Raw genomic sequence first — 22,184 nt, forward strand, 5'->3', positions numbered from 1 at the left:
TAGATGCGGAACCATGAATATCAGCCATATATGTTTGAACCAGAAGCTGATTCAGAAGAGGAAGAGTAAGTTACAGGTTGGTCTTCAAGTCGACCAGAACGCATCAGAACGGTAACACAACGTCGTACGTATAACAGTAATTTATATGATTGATCATTGACTGATAATGTGTTGCTAATGTTACACAAACCCGAATCCATTTCCCGTTCGCCATCTCAATCAGCTGCTTTCAAAAAAATCTGCATACTTAGAAAAGCTTTGAACATCATAGAAAGTCAGTGGAGGAAAGCCCCGCCCAGTGCCCGCACATTGATGGGATTAGTTATGTTTGTGAGGGCAGGTAACGGGCGGTTTCAAACTGTGTTGAGACTGTCTTTGGTTCAGTGCAGTTCTAGGGAGAATATTCAGCAATGGTTTTGACTGATGGATTTGCACATGGTTTGTCTCAAAGCATAAAAACACCACACAGGTGGTCTTTAAGAAAGTTCCATGCCTGGAAATCACAGGTTTAAGTCGGATAAGATGCTTAGCATTAACAATTGGCTTTTAGGCTGTGTCCAAATAATTGAATACTAGTACCAACAATAAAACAACTACAATGTAAATTCACAGTAGCAACCTCCCCTCTCCCCACAAAAGAAGAAGAAGAAGAAAAAGACAACAAACAAATCAATGGCAATAAGCTTTTTATTTAAACATTAAGGCAGTGTCTGTTTTTTTTTCCGGTTTAATTTTTACACTGCTATCCACAAAGCTTGCTGGTGGCCATGTTGAAATACAACAGTGTGAATATCAATCTTGCAGCAAATCACATAAATATGTACATCCTTTTAGGTCTATTTACACTCCTCGCTATAATACAGTGGGTCTTAATACAAAAAAAAGAAAAAAGGAATATGCACAAAATGGTTGTACAAAAACAGATGCCACCCAAATACCCACTTTACCTTTCCATTCTTAAGAGGGGCGACTTTTACCTCTGTTTTGCCATCTCTCTCCTCTTCATTTGTTTTAATCTCTCGGCTTCGTTTACGTTCATCGGTTACAAATAAAACGGCGCCTCATCTAAGGAAAGTGCAATACTGTCCTCAGCAAAAAGGTCAAACAAACAGTCAATATAGAGGGGAAAAAAGGGCTCGTTATACAAGAAAACACTGAACTTTAGAGTGACTTGTCCACTAAACACAATACTGTCTGGAGTGATATGTCAGAGAATGAATCTCAAAATCAGAGCATTCTGGGATGTTTGTGTGGATGTTGTGGTTAAAAAAAAAGCATAGCTACTGTTTGCAGACCCTGTTCGGGGACCTTAATGAGAGTGTATTCGGGATTGAAGTGACTGAAGATAAAGCCCCATTTCACAAAACCATACTAGGTAGTGCACTAAAACTGTCCTTGACCACCAAAGCAACAACAAAAGCCCCCAAACCGGATAAAACCCACTGCTGAACTTTAAGTTTCATCTTTTAATTTGCTTCCAAAAATATCCCCAAAGTCTGGCGGTTACAATGAATATTGCAGTTTGAACTGTTAAAGATACCTTTCATAGTAAAACCAAGTGACAAATAAAAGTCAAACAATACGAATTAAAACATTTCATTATATCTAATATGCATGCAAAACGATTAGTAACCCCACCACTGAGGTGGTCAGTAAAAGAGGCGTTTTAGAGAGACTGACACAGTCAATGTCTCCTTCACGATTTTAAATTGTGCCTGTGTGACAAATTGTACAATCCCGGTATAACAAGGAGCAAACAATAAAAAAAAAACTTGTGCGTACTCGCTTGGTAGTTTTAACTTCAGAAATGTATGTCAAATACATGGCACTTAACACTAGAATTATCTTTAAAACTGTACAGAGTGAAGGACTACAGGTTATATGAGGTGTGGCGTCTGCTCACCTCTTTATTCTATTACGCAGGAAATATCATCTCCTCATATGAGCCCACGGGGAAGCAAACAAATCAACCCGAAGCCTTCGTTCAAGCACAAAGAGCGAAAGTAAAGCAGCTCTCGTGAGTGTCATGTCAAAGGACTGGCCAGACAGCATGGCTTTAACTCTTGAACAAATAGGTGACGTGAAAAACATCAGGTTTGTTGGGACATTCAGACCTGATAAAGCAGCTTCCTCTAAAGACGCGTCCACTCGCTCAACTCTCTGCCGGTGATTGTCGCTAGAGAGTGGAACACTTGACAGGGTAGGTGAAGAAACAAATCAACAAAATACTGTATTAACAAAATTAAATGCTGTGTAAAAAGTTGCATTCAGGTCGGCATCTGTTGAAGGACACCAACAGGAACCGTTTGCTGACTAAGTGCTTAACGCGTTACAAAAAAACATGCAATCAAGGTTCATGTACATAAAACAAAAAAAAACTAAACTAAACGTCTCCCATCAGCTATCACAGAGATGACAGAAAAGAAAATGATTGGTCAGCTAGAGTCGTTTCTGAGTGTCAAAACTAAAGTAAAAAATGAACATTATGTGTACCCTGTAAACCAATGATATGGTCGCCCATGTAAACTCTCGGAAATAGCAAGGTAAGGACAGTATGTTACAGGATAAAATGAAATCTGCTTCAAAACCAGCATGGTTTAGCACAGGGATCAGCTAACCTGCCTCTCTGAAGGTCTTGTTCTCCACAATCGGATGGCCCAACAGCATCAGAAATGACAGGGTCATGTTTGCAACACATGAACACTCCCACAAACCATAATGAAGGGCTACAGATGCATATGAGAACTAAGAGGACGCCGTGTGTTTCTGCAGAGGATTCATCCAGCCTTTGCATTATGCCACACACACACACAAAAGAAAGAGTTTGCAGTTGCATTACAGTATAAGAGTATGTGTCCTGAGCAGTCTAATGAGGAATGCTCCAAAATGTGTCAACAAAACAGACGAGTCCATGAGCCAACTCTGATAAGGCCAGCAAGACTACACAAAAACTAATAAAAGATTCTTCCAACGAGTAGTCCTGGACCGACGGCACACGCTAATACATGCGTGCGCATTCACAAACACACAGACACAACACGCACGTCTGCGACCATGTAATGCATTTTCACTGACGGCTTAAGTGCGTGCAGTAGGGGTCGATTACGGGATGTGTGTCTCTGTATGAATTAATGTGTGTGTAGAGGTATCAGAGGGCATGAGCGCAGATGGATGTATGTTCCCGTAAGTGTGTGTCAATATGGACATGAGTACGTGTGTGTTCACGAACATCCCTGTTTACAGTAACAAGTCTCTGTTCATAAAGCAGCAAACGTTCAGTCTAGTGTACGCGGCGTGAGGTGTGTGTTCACTCGCTGTCTGACAGGGTCTCGTATTGAGAGCACAGCAGAGGTTTGGGTTCTTCCTCCCAGGTGCGGGGTTGAGTCTGGCCCTGTGTGGGCGCCGAGGCACCTGGATGTGTAGGAGAAGGCGAGGGTCCCGACATGATCCCGCTGGGGAGACGCATCTGCATGGTCAGGGGATTACAGGGGAATGGAGTGGGTCCTGAGAGGAGGAACCAGAAAAACAACATCAGCAAATATAGATAAATAAATACATGGACACTACCGTTCAAAAGTCTCTTATGCTCACCAAGGCTGCATTTGTAAATACTGTATTATGTGCAGTAAAAATATTATTATAATTTAAAATATTTTTTTTTATTTGAATGTATTTTGAAATTATGAATTTATTCCTGTGATGGCAAAGCTGAATTTTCAGCAGCCATTACTCCAGAAACATGCTGCTCAAGAAACACTTCTTGTTATCCATGTTGAAAACATTGAAAGCATTTATTTGAAATGGAAATCTTTTGTAACATTATAAATAGGTACGTTTACATGGACAAGTTATTCTGATAGATGAGTACGAACGTAGTGTTTACATAAATGCTAAATAAAGTGATCAGTTTGATGTGCGTGTTTATGTCACAAGCTTCAAATTGGAATGGATTTTTTGACATGCACACACTGCACATAAACACATTCTCCTACATTGCTTTTCTTAAAATTTTCAAATAATTTTAGAATATGATAGTCGTTTGAGACACTTGTCAACAAACGAGAACACTCGTTCTGCGCATCATATGTTATTAAGCCATGTCTACATCATTACACATGCACAGTACTTTCCAGTTTCGGTTTTCAATCCGGTCAAGTGTTTACATGTCCTATCGATCAGATTAGAAAAGTTTTAAACCATCCCTTACAATCCAAATTAAATTTTCATTGGATTTGGCCAATTCATTCCTATTGACGTGGTTACATGTGACTTTTTTATTTCCGACTATGCTACTAGTGCGATTACAATCGGATTATTAGGGTCCATATAAATGCAGCTAATCTGCATCTGCGTCACTTTTGATCAATTGAATGTCCTTGCTGAATAAAATAAATATCTTCTCTCTCCCACTCTCTCAAAAAAAAAATCTCACTGACCCCAAACTTTTGAATGGTAGTGTAGATTTGTAGATCTAATTGTGCATTTACTATAAATTAATAGAAATACTAGCCCAAATGCATTGAGTTCATTTAGCTAGCAAGTGTTGCTAACATTTAATTAGTTTCTCGCCTGCACTGCGTGTGTGTGTGTGTGTGTACCTGTAGATGAGGGCCTGTCCTCCCACACTCTGTTGGTGAGTGGGGTGTGACGGTTACAGTCTCCCTCAGAGTGGACAGAGGACACAGATGAAGGTCTCTCGCCTCCAGACAGACCAGGACCAGGAGACTTAGTCTTGCGACCGTTAGAACGACCCCCTTTGGATTTACCTGAACCCAAACACAGGGCACAAATCAGACATATTCGGTCATACAAATATTCAATCTTTCCCTGCCATTTATGACAACACTTCCCCGCCATTGAAAACTTTTTATGGCAATCCATGTTTTCACTGTTATATGTAAGGGGGTACTGTTACGGATCTTCTGAAATAGTACAGCAAAAACAAGCGAAGAAGCAGCAGAAACAAACAAAAGAATCATTGCTTACACACATGTAAGCTAATGTGATCGATCATAAAACATTCAACAGCATATAAATTGCCTAAATGCCAAAACTGCCAAATGTTACCAAAAGAAATGTCGACCCAGGAAGATGTAAAGGACAAGCTTTGATGGAAGCGATCTACTCCATCTATGTTTTGATAATTTGGAATCTTGATTGATCTTGATCTATTGATGCACATGGCTTTACGAACCTACATCAGCATCAAAATCGGCCACCACAGAGAATCCAACGCATTTGTGCAGCTCGTCGTAATTTGTATAGACGGAGATTACAATCGAGCAGCTATTAGCTCGATTAGCTGCTACTTCAAAAATGGCTGTCACAAGTTTGTGTTTGTCTTGTTGGTCACGGTAACCCCGCCGCCAGCCCCTGACGCAAGCGGTTCTTACTAGTGTTGCTTTCGTCAACGAAAAGTATGACTAAATATCGTCGTCAACGAACCTTTATCATGTGACGAAAACGAGACGAGGTCATGTGACGATGACGAATAAAAACGAGACTAAATGTGGTTCACAAAATAAAAACTATGCTAAAATGTCTCTTCATTTTCGTTGACGAAAATGAGACGAGACGAAAAGTCGCGTTTTTATTATTATTTTGCAGTATTTCTGTGCGTCTCATTCAGGGGCTGCATCAGGTCTCACTGCGCAGACGCAGGCGACATCACTCTCTTCAAACCCCACTCACGCGGCACTTTAGAAGATGCAGCTCCGGTGAGTGAACGGGACCGATGGGCATCCAGTCGGGGTTTGTAAGCCCTATTCGGACGGTAATTGTTTGTCCTGCGGTCGTAAGGTGTTTTCATCATTTACAGGGGCTAGTCAGTGATTTTATTGTCGTCTTAATCCAGAATATCAGTGTTTTTCTCCCACCACCCATGTAAAAATCTCCGGCCGAATTACCTAACTTAATTACTGTTTGACAAACACCAAGGTCGTGTGGTGCCGTCTGAACCGTCCGTCACATCTCTGAGTTTTCAATAATATATCACTTCAGAATTAACTGTTTATATCCTCTTTGGCCACTGCAGAGCACCGTGCGGTTGTGCTTCGCTGTTATTTGGATGCATTTTAAAGATCTAGACTTGTATTACTGAAATGCTGGCAAGTATTTACAAGAGCAAGATATTTCATCACCGCTCAAAAGAAAGAAAGAAAGAAAAGCATGTAAACATTTGAAATGGGCCGTTATAACGGCAGCAATTATATATGTTAAAATAACCGCAGCATTATGATTAGGCTCTATTTACTTATTTACGCTCATTTCCATGTGGAATAAAATTACATCCTTTATTTTGTGATAAAATACAAGACAAAAAAACATTTTAACTATAATGTGGGTCTAATTTTAAACAGATTTAAATAATTAAATAATAATTTGGATATTATTTTCCTATTATTAAATTAAATATGCATTTATTCTTATTAAGACATTTGGAAAAACTTGTATTACATTGAAGTGGAAAATAAAACGGGTGTTGTGGAAAAAGATGGGGAGAGACGTGGCCACAAAAGTCACAGGAAAAAACACCACGAACCTTAAGAGACATCTCAATGTTTTTATTTATTTTATTTAAATGTATATGTGTGTACTTCTAACATGTTTAGTTGGTAAAATAAATATGTTGTAACTTCAAATCAGAGCGTCTTCCGTGTCTGGAATGGATGTATTCTTGAGTCTATAAGGTAACAATAATATAATAAGATAACATTGTTTGAAATACATTATTAATACATACTATAATACATACTTATACTATATTGACTGGGTTAAATAGAATTGCATTACTAAAAAGAGACTAAAATACAATTTTCATTGACTAAAACTTGACTAAAATGTCATCAGTTTTCGTCGACTAAAACTTGACTAGACTAAAAAGAAAATCGTCATCACTATGTAAGTCGTTATTTAGGGTTTTTTTGCGCACAAAAACTATTGTCGCGAAGTTATTGTAGAACCACTGTAGTGAGATGGACTTTGTAACGACGTCTTTAGAACCTTTTAAGGGTCTTGAGAGTGAACGGTGCCATTGAGCCAATGGAGGACTTTCAGAGCCATCAGATTTCAACTAAAATATCTTAATTTCTGTTCCGAAGATGAACGGAGGTCTGACGGGTGTCGAACGACATGAGGGTAAGTAATTAATGACAGAATTTTCATTTTTGGGTGAACTAACCCTTTAAGAACCACTTTTCCTGGTTCAGAGCTGGTGCTTTGGGTGTCGAAAGACAAAGAACCGATTTGAAACTAGGCTCTGGCTCCAAACCAGCACTCAAACTGCCTTGGTGGAAAATGGGTATGGGAGTGACTCATTCTTTCACAAATGTTTGCAGAAGCAGTCTGCATGCCTAGGTGCTTGATTTTATACACCTTTGGCAATGGAAGTGATTGGAACACCTGAATTCAATGATTTGGAGGGGTGTCCCAATACTTTTGGCAATATAGTGCATGTGTCGTAGGTCTGTTCTGATAGGGTCATGGACATCAGGGGAAAAAAATATTCAAATGCATAGGAGAGAACATGCTTCTTTTGTTGTAGACATGAAAGTATTTTGGCGCAAATTCACCTGTTTGGGTGGATTAGGCAAAATTAGGCAGGTACCAAAATGGAAAGGTTAGGTGACATGCCCTTTACCTCAAAAAACAACAAAATTACAAAAATATATATAAAAAACACCCCAACTGCATTAAATATGTGTTCGTCTTGTAATAATGTGCTGTTCTTTGTGGGGACATTTGGTCCAAAAAAGGTGTCAAAACCTGACACGCTGCCATGAAGGTAGGTGAATTATCAAGGGTTTATTTGGCGCACCTGGCAAGGAGTAGGGGTCTTCAGAACGGCCATCCGCTGAAGCTGGCGGCACGACAGCAGCTGGTACGCCAGCACTCATCGAGTTGACAGAGTTGGACGGTGAGCGATCGTCCATCTGTTCATCATATTTGCCCATGAGGGCTTTCCTGATGATGGCCTCTAGACCTATAGTATTACCACTGGCCTCTGGTGGCGGGTGACTGCGCACACTCACGGGTCCTAAAAAAAGATGTTACAGTGGTTACGTTAAAGGAACAGGACTGTTATTATAATAAACTGCTATTATAATAAACTGCTATTATAAAAAAAAAAAAGACCACAACTGGCGGAGCTGCTCACCTGCTATTGTAGAGGCAGGCATGTTGAAGATTTCTGTCCCAGGTTGGCCCTGGTCTAAAAGGGAGACAGGAAGAGATAAATGTGAGACCTTTTAGCCAGCAACAAAAACATGCACATCAATGGCAGTTATTTGTTCTGCAAAAAAACTAAACAAAAGCAACAACCGATTGAGTCGCATAAACTCACTGAATTCAGCCTCTGCTCCAACCACCATCTTTTTAATCATGTCCTTCTTATTCTTGACAATGGCGGAGTTGCTCTCAGTCAGTTTACTGAAGAAGGCTGGTCGTTGAGAGCTACTGGCTGGAGAACGAGATCCCATACTGAGACACAAAAGTAGAGAACAATTAATGAAAATATAGGATGAAAGAGTCTGTTTATTTGATGTCCAATTCATGAATGAAACCTTCAACGGAGTCAAATATTTTGTAATAATTCATTCAAGAATTCAGCCAGTGGACTGAGAACCTTGTTGAATACTTTATTGTTAAACTGTTATAAAGTACCAATTCATGGTAATGAGTCTGACTTCCATCACTATTGTGTGAATACATCTGTATGTTATCTACCCTTGCTCTGCTTGTTCATTGGGGTAGGCGGCTCCTGGCGTCTCAGGCTCCGAGACCCCTGGTGGTGAAACCGGTTCAATCCCATCAGCAGCCAGACTCACTGGAGACGCCTTACTCTGAGGAGGAGACCTGTCTCTCCCTCTCTCCCTCTCCGCAGCAGTGCCTTCTGGGGTGTAGCGGGCGTTGGGTTCGCTGGGTGTCTGGGCTTGGGGGTTGCTGGGTGGACGGGTGAGATCCAGCACAGGGGAGTTGTGATACCCAAACACAGGCTGCAGAGATGATTGACCTCCCATCTGTCCTTGCTGCGACTGGCGTGTGTAGTCTTTAGTGATCACCTCCTGTAAAGAGAAGAAATCCATTTGGTGATGAGCATGCAGGGGACAACGTAAGAAATTATAGTCTGCCTCGACCCAGATTCCACTCCAAAATACATGTTAGAAAGAGCTCATTCCCAAAATGGCTTAATTATCATAGAGACAGTTTGCTCTGGAATCTCAAGAGAAGATATGAAAATTGGGTACATTTAGCAATATAGCGGGTGAATTATGTACATGATGTATATTACAATGTTATAATGAACTATATGCCTTTCTGATGTTCCAAGTTGTTCAAAGCGTTTCTAAGGATACAGATTTTTAGAAGGCAGACTTGAGTTGGCGAATGGGAACATGGTTTGTGTAACATTAGCAACATTAGTGTGTATTAGCTGTTTGATAACGTAGTCAAGCAAAAGGCTAATCATATCAATTACCGGTATGTGTCCGACATTGTAGAGAGCGATACATAAAACACATTACCATTCTGATACAACAATTTATAGACAAGCCTGTCTAATTCACTCTTCCACTTCTTCTGAATCGGTTTCTGGTTCAAACACATATGGCTGAATTAAATCCGTATTTCCAGTAAACCAATCAGCCATTGTGTAGCATTTACTACAGTAAAGTTGACAGAGTGGATCAGCTATTCTGAGCTGGTGTGAGTGAGCGGAGACGGGAATATGGAATATTACATTTTAAGGGATAAAATTATTGACTACAGGGGGGTTTTAAATGTAATGCAAGTAATGTTGCAAATTCTGGTTCTGAAATCTGATGGAATGAGCCACTTTCAACAAATAAATGTCTCAATCTGACAGACACTTACGCTGATGTGCTGGGCAAGGGTGACCACTCTCTGGGAGCCTTTGATGGCAGATGATGGCTGCTGACCTGGAGAAAGTCTGTCCTCAGACCCGTACAGCTGTTCCATTGCCTTTTGGTGAGCTGCAGAGAGGACAGGGAAGCACACACACACGTGGAGAAGAAGACATAAAAGTGCAGTTGAGTATGGTGTGGCAGAAGCTCTGGAGTACTCTGAGGGTAAGAGTATAGACGGGTGTGAAAGCGGTGCGGTCACATACAGGCTCTGGGATTACTCAATGACTTTCTCACATGTGTGTTCAGATATCAAGCCAACATTATGGAGGCATCTGAATGTAGCAGAGCACTGTGCCGATTGAATGCTTACAAATGCTTCGAACAAAAACACAACGATAAAACAGAAGCAAAATGTGTGTTTAAAATGAGCTGTGAAGATAGGAGAGGTGGGTACATCTGCTTGATTACCAGTAGGAGTAAGAGTCAAAGACATTTTCCTTTTTCCTGCAGCTGTACATTTGGATTGTCTCCCCACTACGCAGGCTTATTCTTTACAACAGAACGAAGTATAACACTTTATTAGTAATTTGACCTGATTGAAAATGAGGCTGCAAGGCAGATTGTTAAATGCTGCAATGTTGTGTACCACTTGATCGAGGTCTAAAGAATGATTCTGGTTCTAATTTCCATTAAAGGGTTAGTTCACCCAGAAATAAAAATTTCTGTCATTAATTACTCACCATCATTCCTCATTCGTTCCAAACCCGTAAGACCTTCGTTCATCTTCGGAACACAAATTAAGATATTTTTGATGAAATCCGAGAGCTTTCTGACCTCTCCATTGACAGCAATTTAATAAACACTTTCAAGCCCCAGAAAGGTAGTAAAAAACATTGTTAAAATAGTCCATGTGACTGTTCAACCTTAAAGAGCCCCTATTATGGATTTTTGAAAATTACCTTTCATGTAGTGTGTAACAAAGTTCTAAGTGAACGAAAACATCCTGCAAAGTTTTACAACTTAAAAGTGCAGCGTATATAAAGTTATTGTCACTCAAAAGTAAGAGTCGACTCTGAGTCAATTGAATTAATCGTTTTTCAAACGAGTCGCAAGCCATTTCGTTGTGACGTCACGATGAAACATTAGCATATTACCCGTCCACCCGCCGTTTAAAAAACGAACACTTGAAATGAAACCAGCGTGATAAAAACTGCCTACAATGACAGAAACCAACTTTTGGAGAAAAAAAATTTGATGTGTAATTTGATTGTTTAGTTTGTCTCGCGTCCATTAGAAAACACAGAGGGGCGGGGGTTATGACCTATACTGGGACCAACCACCTGGGGGCGATCGAGACGCGGAGGCTTCAGTTTCTGAGAGGAGTGCTACAGGCTTGGTACTACCTCGCAACCAGGGCCGTTTTGAGGCAGACCTTTTTACCCGGAACTTTTTTTTAAACCCCGGTTCCTGCGGTCGAAACACACGAAGTACCACCCCAAAGTCCCTAGTTCCCGGGGAAAGTTCCCGCGGTGGAAACGCGGCTATTCTTACTACTTTGAGTAAAGATGAAGGATGGAGCAAGATTTGTTTTGCAAACGTTAATGTTTACATCAGCTAGGCTAAGTATGCACTGTTATTGATACAGTTCCCACATGCGCACCGCAATACATTAGACACACACACACACACGTTAATGCTGATGGTGAGGAATTACAATTGAAACACCTCATAATATACCTCAAACTGAGTAGCATCACTGAGAAATTACCCTGCTCAAGGTTCGGGTTGAATAACTAGTTCTTCCGATGTTTCGTCATCGATTGGGACTCGCGCTGGGCTTTGGTGTAAAATCTGTGTTATCGTTACTGTCTTTACTGTGTGTACAGTCGCTGAGCTTTAGGAATAGGAAGCCTCCTAACGGAGCTGACGATGAGTTATGGTAATAGACGTTTGCTTCCGAAATACGCGCTGTACACTGTAGACCAGGGGTGTCCAACCCTGCTCCTGGAGAGCTACCGTCCTGCAGATTTCAGTTCCAACCCTACTACAACACACCTGTCTGTAATTATCTAGCACCCTGAACACCATGATTAGCTGGTTCAGGTGTGTTTGATTGAGGTTGGAGCTAAAATCTGCAGGGTGGTAGCTCTTCAGGACCAGGGTTGGACACCACTGCTGTAGACCAATCACAACAGACTGAGCCATCTGACCAATCAGAGTAGAGCAGGCTTGTGAAAAGGAGGGATTTAGAGAGACTGATTCATCCGTTGAGTCGTTTGAGAATCATTGAACATTGTGGTGATGTGCAATGTATGTTAGGAGAAAATCAAACTGTTTTTTGACCTTTGATGCATGTAAACCTGTTGGTGGATACCTACAAAACAAAATTAGGAAACTTTAAAATAGCATAATAGGGGCACTTTAATTTTATGAAGCAATGAAAATACTTTTATTTTTGTTTGTTTATTAAATTGCTGTATATGGAGATGTCAGAGGGAACAAAGGTCTTACAGGTTTGGAATGACATGAGGGTGAGTAATTAATGACAGAATCTTCATGTTTGAGCGGTCTAACCCTTTAATGATACTTTTAGCAGTTTCAGGAAAATCTATTTTTATACTAAGACAAATATAAAATGTCTTAGTATAAAAATACTTATTCTAATTGGATTATCTTAATGTATTTTAAGCACATCCAAGAATAACATTGGTTAAATGTAGGGATGTAAATCCTAAAGAATTAATGTTTTTTTTAATCATTGTGTGGAATCAGAATCAGATACTTAGCGATTCTTTTAGTATCTTTTCAGAAAGCCCCTCTCATAAATAGGATCCAAACAATATACACTATGCACGTGTTTAGTGCTCAAGAGAAAGCTCTTTCTTTGGAAACCATGATGTCTTTACTCTTTACTGTCATTTTTGATCAATTGAACGCATTCTTGCTGACCCCAAACTATTGAAAAGTGTGTACTAAAATCAATAACATGACTTGTGTGTTCAATACTTGTGAGATTTGAGGATTTTGCCTGATTCAGTAAAAAAAAACTGGCTCATAAGGGTCATTTACATGTGAATTGAACTACACTGGCTTGTGTGCAACAGACAAGGACTCAATAGTATTGTCTGAGTCTTTCACAGTCACTCACAACAAAATTTCTGCTGTATTTTAGTAATATGTTCTGCATGGCAGAAGAATGTGGATGTTCAACAACCATTAGGAACCAAACACCTTGAAATTCTTTCAGCTCCAGATCCATCTTGACCCCCTTTCTCTATAACTTGTGTAATTGTTTGCTTCATGCAGCTATCAAACTGTCAAGTGCCAGAAGGCCCTCCCTCCAAAACAGGAAATGAAACAGGAAGCAAACACGAAGAGCTATGAAATGTTCTCCAAATGGAAAAAAAAGAAAGAACGGGAGAACACAAGAGGCCAACCGATAAGGAAGTTATGAAACAATGAGCAACCACATCACTGTTGAATGAATGAGCTCTTAAAGTTCACCTCAGGATCTCTCTCTCTGGACTAGAAAAGACCAGACACTTCATTCTGGACCGTTAGGGCATAGAGTGAATTATCAGTCCACTAAGTCATACGCCTGTGGCCGTTTCAGAGCAGAAGCTCTAATCGTTTAATGTGCTTCAATATTTTTAAACTGGAAGTTTGGACCGAAACATGCAGAATCTCCCCTGAAAATTATGATTTGGCAAAAGGTCCAATGAGTTTAGGTGACAAAACGGGGAGGAAAACCTTTGGTGGTCTTTAAGCAATGCTTCAGATGCCAAAAAAGATAAAAAGCAAAGGGTAGAAGCATATTCAAAGTAAACAAAAATGAACCAAACCAAAAGAATAATGAAAATTGGGTTGATTCTGATCAATGCCAACCACCACAAGCGTGCACTAGGCCACAGACGTAAGGGGGCGGGAATGGAGCAGGGGCGCAGGGGGGTAGAGGAAGGGTGGAGGGATGGAAAGGGTTTGGGTGGATTGGTAAAAAACAGGAAGGATGGGAAGGGGAGGGAAGGTGGCGTTAACGGCCCAAAGGTCCCAGAGCGTCTTACCATCACAGGTGCCGTTGGTCGCAAGCGCACCAGTCTCTGGCATCGCCGCATCACAAGAAATTTGATGCATGATTATCGCGTTTATGAAGTTGGCCGCTGTCATGGTGGTCTTACCGAGTGCTCGAAGTTCGTGTTCCTGCATGGACATCACTTTGTTTTGAGTCTTTTCCCTACTTGACGCGCTGCTGACGCCGTCCCCGCCGCGGGACGGGATGGAACTGCTGCCACTGTTGCTTTCGGGAGCCAGCAAGAGGTGCCCTCGACTTGTGGACAGCCCAAGGTGGGTACCAGGGGCCTGGCTGTATGGGTATGCCCCACCGGGACTAGCCAGCTTGGGGTCAGACTTGGAGGAGGATGAGAGGTCCTGATGTTTGGGCAGACCTCCTCGACCATGGCTTTTGCCTCCATCTCTGCTCGAGTCTTTAGCGTTTGGGTCTGTACCAGATGGGTAACCCTCGATGGGCAAACCAGACCTCTGGAGGTGCCCACTGAAGCCTTGGTAGCGAGCAGAACCTGGTGGCCTAAAGAAAGATAAAGAAAAACAAATTTAAGCCAGCTTCATCATCTTCATCATCTTGATCTCGCTAGTCACTTGATTGACCATCCACAGTATGAGGGATGGACACTCACCGCAGCACAGAGGGACTGTTGTGCTCAGAGTTGGTAAGGCTCTTTGAGCTGGTGTTGTGCAGGACACTGGGTCTCTGCTGCAGGCTGTCCTGGGGACGGGGGGAGAGCGGGGATGACTGGTGACTGTATGGATGAGAAGGGGGACGAGAACTGCTGCTGCCGCCGCCCATTTGTTCTGGTGCTCCTGTTTGGACACAATGTTTGGACGTTTAGCATTAATGGTCTACATATTGACTATTGACTAAAGCACACAAACACTGAACAAAACTCAATACTAATTAAATTATTACTACAGCTGTAAATCAGTGTTCTAAAATAAAATAATAATAAATAAATAATAATAATAATAAATACTATAACAGTATAAAAGGTGTGACTAAATGAAGGATTTATCAAATCAATTATAAAATCTGCCAAAAAATGAATTACAATTAATCCCATGTATAAATATTTGCTGTGAAAAGCCCCCAAATACAGACCTAAGACATAACGAAAGCATTAAACAAAGTGGCTTTAAAACATTAAAATAAAAGGTGGTGAGGATGCTCACCTGGCCTCCATATAGGGGCATGTTCCACGTTACCATGACCGAGGGACTTGTCTCTTTCTCTGTCCCGATCTTTCTCACGATCTCTCTCTCGGTCTCGCTCCCTGTCCCTCTCTCGCTCTCTCTCACGATCCCTCTCTCTTTCGCGCTCTCTTTCTCTCTCCCTCTCTCGTTCTCTTTCTCTCTCTGAGGACGTCGAACTGCCTTGGATCTTGCTCATGTGAGAGGCTCCCACTGTTAAGAGAGAATAAAATTATAAAGTGAAGTGAAGCGCACTTTTACCAAAAATTTTATTTTAAATCATCATGTGGTGTATTTGAGTAAGTGTGCTGCTCTCTACCTGGTGAGATGGGAGAGGTGTTGTAGGCTCCACTGGGGAAAGCTGGAGAGGTTCCTGGGATGTATGTGAGACGATCCATGGGAGATGCAGATGTTCCTGCAAATAAAAAAAATGAATGTGCCTCAGACAATCATATGTTAATATAACATGTAATATTTAATATGACTGCCCATATTTACATAATCAGCCCTATTTCTGTATTCAGCTAAATGACTTTCACCAGGTCACTGACATAATAGGAACAGTTCTCCAAAAAAGTGAGAATTCCCCATTGTTTACTCATACAATTCTCAGTGAATGAATTAGTTAAATAACTTGGAATATAGATAAGGACAAAACCTATGGCCCCTTTGAGGACCCCTCACCTCTGGGTGTGGGGGAGAAGCCTAAGTTGAGGGACTGTTCTCGAGGGGTGAGGCCTCTGAGCAGGTCAGGTCTCTGGGCAGCCATGGCGGGCCACTGGTGCATCTGCTGGGAGGTAATGTAGTCATTGAAGAGTGTTTGTCGGTTCTCCAAGGCTGCTGTTTCAGGGAAACCTCTGATCAGATAGGGTGGATAGGGGTGAGGGTAGCCAGGAGCGGGGGCCAGGTGACGGGGCAGGTAATACGCTGCTGTGGAGACCATAAACAGAAAGTCAAACAGAGACAATACATACATCATATATTCAAATTAATTTCAAATACACTTTCATTCATAAGCTTGGGGTCAGTAAGATGTTTTGTTAAAGTCCTTTTGCTCACCAAGGCTGCATTTATTTGATCAAAAATACAGTAAAAACAGTTTAAAATAACTGTTCTATCTTAACACATTTTCATTTTATTCTTGTGATGGCAAAGCTGACACAGCCATTACTGCCAGGTGTCACATGACATTTCAGAAATCATTTTAATGCTCATTTGGTACTCAAGAAACATTTTTTTAATTATTAATGTTGAAAACATTTGTGCTGCTTAATATCTTTGAGATACATTTTTAAAGATTCTTTCATTAATAATAATATCTATAATAATCTAATAATAATAATAATAATAATATGTCTTTACGGTCACTTTTGATCAAATGCATATTTGCTGAATAAAAGTATTAATTTCTTTGAAAGAAAACGTACTAATCCCAAACTTTTGAATGGTAGAGTGTATATGTAAAATAAATATAATTAGGAAAAAAAAAAGGGAAATTCCAAATAAATTAAAGAAAAGGTAAATGTTGCAATTTTGTTTTCCACATTACACTAAGATTTTACAACATTTTTCCAGGCCCTTTTCCCTGTAATTTGTACTTCTAAATTGCAAATGTGTGAAATACCTGGGTCAATCGGGATGCCCCTGGGCAGAGTTGCAGGGTCAAATGGTAGAGGTATCTGGCCACGGTACATATCTGTTCCAAGCCCCTGCAGAATCCTCTCGTAGGCCAAAGACGCAGTGTGCTCACCCACTGTTAGTGGAGACTTAGTGGAGCTCATCTCTCGAGGGCTGGGAGTGGCCTTTCTCTCCTGCTGCTGGGCCTTACTAGAGCCTAATACACAGAGCAACAATTTTTAAAACCTCATAAAACTCACACAGCTACTGAATGCCATTGACTTGTAGAACATGATACCTTCATGTGCACGCTGTGAGGTTTCTCTGCTGGACAGTGGAGAGGCTCTGTGCGAGGGTGGAGGATAGCCAGACCTTTTGTGATCTTCATAGCCCACTGGACTGTGGTGGGGTCTGCTGCTCTGCTCTCCACTCATGGCCAGTGGAGAGGCACGGGACAAAGAGCTGGCGGTGCTGACCACAGCGCTGGGTCGGGATTTACTCCCCACGTCATCATAGCGGGGCCTGTCAGACCCTCTGTGCTCAGGCCTGAGCTCTAGATGAGGGGGCAGTCCGGAGTAAGGCCGAGGAGAGCTGGCGATGATGGAGCGCACGTCATGCCGCTTGGATGAGCCGACAGGCTCTTGTTTCAGAGGAGTACCCTGTAGAAGATACATTCAGTGAGCATTTGGTTAATTAAAATTTTACAAATATCAGTATGTAAAGCCTTGGTTTAGTCAGCTTTTAATCATCAGCTGCCAAAGGCGGATTCATTTTTTGCCAACGTATAAATTATCAATACCAAGATACCAAAGCCAAACTTCTAGCATTGCTCCCAATATGATATAAACATTGCATTAAAAATGTAGTACTTTCAGAATTTTACAGTATTTAAATTAATTTGTGAGATTTTCCACCACAAGAAGTAAAAAATTTCAGAATTATAAATCACCTGGGTGATTGAGCCCTCTTTGGGCTTGCCTATCACAACCCCCTCAGGAGGGATGAGGTGGATGGAGCGTCCTCCCTCTTTGACGGTGGGCACCATACTCTCATGAGAGCGTGATTTAAGAGAATCAGTGGGATGACTAGGGCCACGGGGTGATGGAGAGCCCTCTCTTTTCATCTGTTTAACCTCCCGACGCTGACAGTCATCCCGTGGGATTCCTTAGAGAGAAAGAGAGGTAAAATAATGACCACCTCAATGTAAAGGTGGTCAGTCAAGGCTGTGGCCTGTGTTTCAGAGATAATGCTGACCTTGGGATATGGATCCACGGATGTGGTGTAGATGAGGACTATCGCGCTCATGAGGCATTGCTCGACTGATCAAGCCTGCAGCAGAAAGAAAAGGCAGGTGAAGGAATGTAAACTGGAAAATGAGAAACAGTAAAACTCCATGTCCATGATTGATTGTGCTTACCTTCAGTGGCAGATAGTGAATCTCTGATGGGTGGTACACGAGAAATGCCAACATCCATCATCTCGTAGGACCTCTTCTGCCCAGCCATGTCCCCACGAACCTCTTCCTTAGAATTTGGACCCCCTGTGTGATCAAACACACACACAATAGTAAGAGAAAGTTCTGCCTTTATCACTTAAGTTATGAGCATTTACATGTTTGTGTACACTTACGGTCATAGGAAAGGATGTGTCCACTGATGCCCTCGTAGACTACGTGCCCCTTAGAAGCAGTGTCTTCTCTGCTTCTCTCTCTGTTGGGGCTGTCCTCAGAGATTAGACGGGTGATTGTGCCCTTATACAAAACATCTGCAGGAGTGCCCTGAAAGAGATGAAAGAAGATTTAAACTTTGTTTAAAGTCGCCTCTCTTCATCAGTCTGCACTGGCTGCCAATAGCCGCTCAAATTAAATTAATCAAATTAAAGGCACTGATGCTCCCCTTCAAAGCAACCACAGGCTCTGCACCAATATACCTAAACTCGCTTGTTAAGACTTACACACCCTCCAGAAACTTGCATTCTACAAGCGAACGACACCTCGTGGTGCCATCCCAAAGAGGCATGAAATCACTCTTACAGACCTTTTCCTCCCACCTGGTGGAATGACCTGCAGCCGAGTCTGTAGCCATTTTCAAAAAAATATCTAAAGACATCTTTTCCAGCAGCAATAGCACGTTTCATTCTATTCATTTTCTGTTTGTTTATACAATAAAAATAAATAAATAAATAAAAATCTGTCCTATGTGTTCTGTGCTAGATTAACTGAGACTTGTTACAGCACTTGCATATTGTTGCCCTCGACTGTTTTAGTTGCTTCTATTGCTCTCATTTGTAAGTCGCTTTGGATAAAAGCATCTGCTAAATGACTAAATGTAAACGTAAAACAAAAGTTGCAATCTCTCCTCTATTTTAACCGTATATCCAAGTGAGACAACTTCTCTAACAAGGTTGGTCTTGAGGACTTGATTTTGATTGGATGGTTGTTGCTTGCTAATTGCGGCAATTTTTTTATTTTACAAATACAGCAATATTCCATAAAACTGTCCAATTTTATTTCATAGTGACTTCAATGCCCACGTGGGGGGAAACAACTGAAAACAGCAATCAGCAGAAAAAAGGTTTTACCAAAGGTTGTCTTTTTTTTTTTTTTTAGCAAAATATGAAAACTTTAACTTTTATTTTATTTTTGACATGCAATGATGAATTGTTTACCATACATTTGTGGAAATTTACTAAGACAGCAACTGTGGTCAATTTAAATCTGATGCAGTCTTTAAATTTATACTTATGTAATAAGCATAAACACTTTCTCTCTAATTATAATGTGTATAAACAACAAGTAAAATAGTACAATGCACATAAGAGCGTAAAGCCCAATTTGTACTCCTGCGTCGCGTGTACGCCGTAGCTACATCGTAGGCTGTGTGTTGCACACGTAGCCTACGACGTACCCTGGCGTGTACTTCTCCAAAAATGTAACAACGCATCAATTCTACGCGGTGTAGAGGCTATGGCGCAGGTCCGACGCAGAAGTATAAATCAGCCTTTAGACTTCCTCAAGTCTGACCTGGTTTGACCCCTATGTTGTGAGGTCACTGAGAGCACTTTGTCACTGGTATTTCATAACTGTATTTTTAGGTAACAATACTGAACAACGTATGTTAAAATGTGCTTCAAAAAGAGGCTGACAACTTCTCAAATTTGTAGCAAGAAATCACAGCAAGACAAATTATTTTTTAAATGTTTGATCTGTAATTAGAAGTGTGGATGATGTTTCAGCTGCATGCATACTAGTTTACCATGTTTCATACAGCTGCATATGACTACCTGTATCAGGTAGACAAAAGCTCTTTATCTCCCAAATGTCAGAGCTAAACACAGAGCTTATCTCTGCACGCAGACTTGACCTCAGTCTGATTAAATGCTCGCCCCAACAACATTCTGATTTGCTTGATCATGTAATATGTGTCACACTAGGTCAGTTGGCACACTGAGTGTGTGTTTGAGTGATCAGTAACATCAGGCTGCGAATAGACGTGTAAACACATTAATAAAAGGAGAGAACAGGATTGGACGCCGTGTACCTGTTGTTATGGCAACTGATTACCAGTTATGTCATAATATGACGTGGTATGGCTGTGACGCAAACTGCCTGTTCCATTTGTTTTTTGAAGAACCATTTATCTGAGCTGATTGCTCGCTATGTAATGTGTGTCAAATTTCATTCAATTGGTTGTGAACACATTTTTGATTAGTCAATTAAATGTTGCAGCAGCAAAAACAGATTTTGGAAAATGTTAATTTTCAGTGCCACCTTTCTCTCATAAATAATGAACTAATACGGCCTTTATAGGGAGGGAAGCTTCCTACCTGAGTGATAGAACCTCCTCTGTATGATATGGAAGGTTCTTGGTGCACACGTGTGCCAGGGATGCCCTTTGTGATGCTGCCACCCTGAACAGCTGGCATGGAGCCTGTGAGAGAGAGAGTTAATAATGTTTCAATCTATTCGTGGTATAAGCCCTATTTCTGCATTTTAATCTCTTTAATCTAAGACTGAATTGAGATGAGGGATGATGATTTGTCCCAAACTCACCCCGTGATGCAGTACTGTCCTGTGTGGAGAGATTCTCAGCCTGAGAGGAAGCAGCGCTACGTGGAGATAACTGCTCCTGTTTAACCACTGGAAACCCTCCTGAGGAGACAGAAAGAGATGTTGGATACGGAAAACGGATAGCTGATGTATGATCACTCACACTCACACTCACCCATTTTCCTCTGGTCCATCCAGGAGAGAGCCAAGGATCCTGGTGCCGGGATTTTCCCGTGGTCGGAGCCATGAGATGGGTTGTGCAATTGCACTGGAGTACCCTGCAATACAAAGCAACATTACTACCAGCGTAATTATGCATCTACATATTAAAATGCCATTAAAACACTTGAATGTACTGTACATAATATTGATGATCGGCCCCAGTAATACCACATCAAAAGAACATTAGTACAGTGAGAGATTAGGGCTTCTCTCACCTGTGTGATAGAGCCGCCAGGTTTGGCAGAGGAGATGAGAGGAGGGGGTTCTGGGATATGTAGAGGCCGCACTGCAGCCATTCTCTCCTGTGGCTGTAGAGTGGGAGCCAATGCTGAAAAAGAGTGATTTAAACATTTATATGGTATACTGTATATACATACACATATATACATGCACACATACAGTGAGGAAAATTTTTTAATTATTTGAACACCCCGCTATTTTGCAAGTTCTCCCACTTAGAAATCATGGAGGGGTCTGAAATTGTCATCGTAGGTGCATGTCCACTGTGAGAGACATAATCTAAAAAAAAAAAATCCAGAAATCACAATGTATGATGTTTTAACTATTTATTTGTATGATACAGCTGCAAATAAGTATTTTAACACCTGAGAAAAACAATGTTAATATTTGGTACAGTAGCCTTTGTTTGCAATTACTGAGGTCAAACGTTTCCTGTAGTTTTTCTCTATTGGGTTTAGGTCTGGAGACGGGCTAGGCTGTGCCAGAACCTTGATATGCTTCTTACAGAGCCACTCCTTGGTAATCCTGGCTGTGTGCTTCGGGTCATTGTCATGTTGGAAGACCCAGCCTCGACCTATCTTCAATGCTCTAACTGAGGGAAGGAGGTTGTTCCCGAAAATCTCGCAATACATGGCCCCGGTCATCCTCTCCTTAATACAGTGCAGTCGCCCTGTCCCATGTGCAGAAAAACACCCCCAAAGTATGATGCTACCACCCCCATGCTTCACAGTAGGGATGGTGTTCTTGGGATGGTACTCATCATTCTTCTTCCTCCAAACACGTTTAGTGGAATTATGACCAAAAAGTTCTATTTTGGTCTCATCTGACCACATGACTTTCTCCCATGACTCCTCTGTATCATCCAAGTGGTCATTGGCGAACTTAAGACGGGCCTGGACATGTGCTGGTTTAAGCAGGGGAACCTTCCGTGCCAT

At 41.3% G+C, this 22,184-nt stretch overlaps 1 protein-coding gene across 2 annotated transcripts in view; it reads right to left on the minus strand.

Moving 5' to 3' along the window:
* Positions 1-670: 670 nt before the first annotated feature.
* The window catches only part of ncor2 (nuclear receptor corepressor 2), a 136,512-nt gene continuing 114,998 nt past the window's right edge, over positions 671-22,184 (minus strand). The window contains exons 26-47 of one of the 2 annotated variants that reach the window (XM_079828036.1): positions 21,225-21,337; positions 20,963-21,065; positions 20,791-20,889; positions 20,565-20,668; positions 18,369-18,516; positions 18,157-18,279; positions 17,994-18,068; positions 17,689-17,903; positions 17,038-17,398; positions 16,747-16,956; positions 15,807-16,052; positions 15,442-15,537; positions 15,105-15,335; positions 14,555-14,738; positions 14,039-14,445; positions 9,871-9,989; positions 8,725-9,062; positions 8,342-8,478; positions 8,156-8,209; positions 7,817-8,035; positions 4,599-4,766; positions 671-3,504 (exon numbers count right to left, since the gene is read on the minus strand). In XM_079828036.1, the coding sequence (XP_079684162.1) occupies positions 3,308-3,504; positions 4,599-4,766; positions 7,817-8,035; positions 8,156-8,209; positions 8,342-8,478; positions 8,725-9,062; positions 9,871-9,989; positions 14,039-14,445; positions 14,555-14,738; positions 15,105-15,335; positions 15,442-15,537; positions 15,807-16,052; positions 16,747-16,956; positions 17,038-17,398; positions 17,689-17,903; positions 17,994-18,068; positions 18,157-18,279; positions 18,369-18,516; positions 20,565-20,668; positions 20,791-20,889; positions 20,963-21,065; positions 21,225-21,337 (3,947 nt within the window). In that variant the 3' untranslated portion in view covers positions 671-3,307. Of the gene's footprint in view, positions 3,505-4,598; positions 4,767-7,816; positions 8,036-8,155; positions 8,210-8,341; positions 8,479-8,724; positions 9,063-9,870; positions 9,990-13,924; positions 14,446-14,554; positions 14,739-15,104; positions 15,336-15,441; positions 15,538-15,806; positions 16,053-16,746; positions 16,957-17,037; positions 17,399-17,688; positions 17,904-17,993; positions 18,069-18,156; positions 18,280-18,368; positions 18,517-20,564; positions 20,669-20,790; positions 20,890-20,962; positions 21,066-21,224; positions 21,338-22,184 lie in introns of both variants that reach the window. The other variant, XM_079828035.1, reaches the window with a different exon arrangement.

The sequence above is a fragment of the Gobio gobio genome, assembly GCF_949357685.1.
Source record: "Gobio gobio genome assembly, chromosome: 10".
NCBI lineage: Eukaryota > Metazoa > Chordata > Actinopteri > Cypriniformes > Gobionidae > Gobio > Gobio gobio.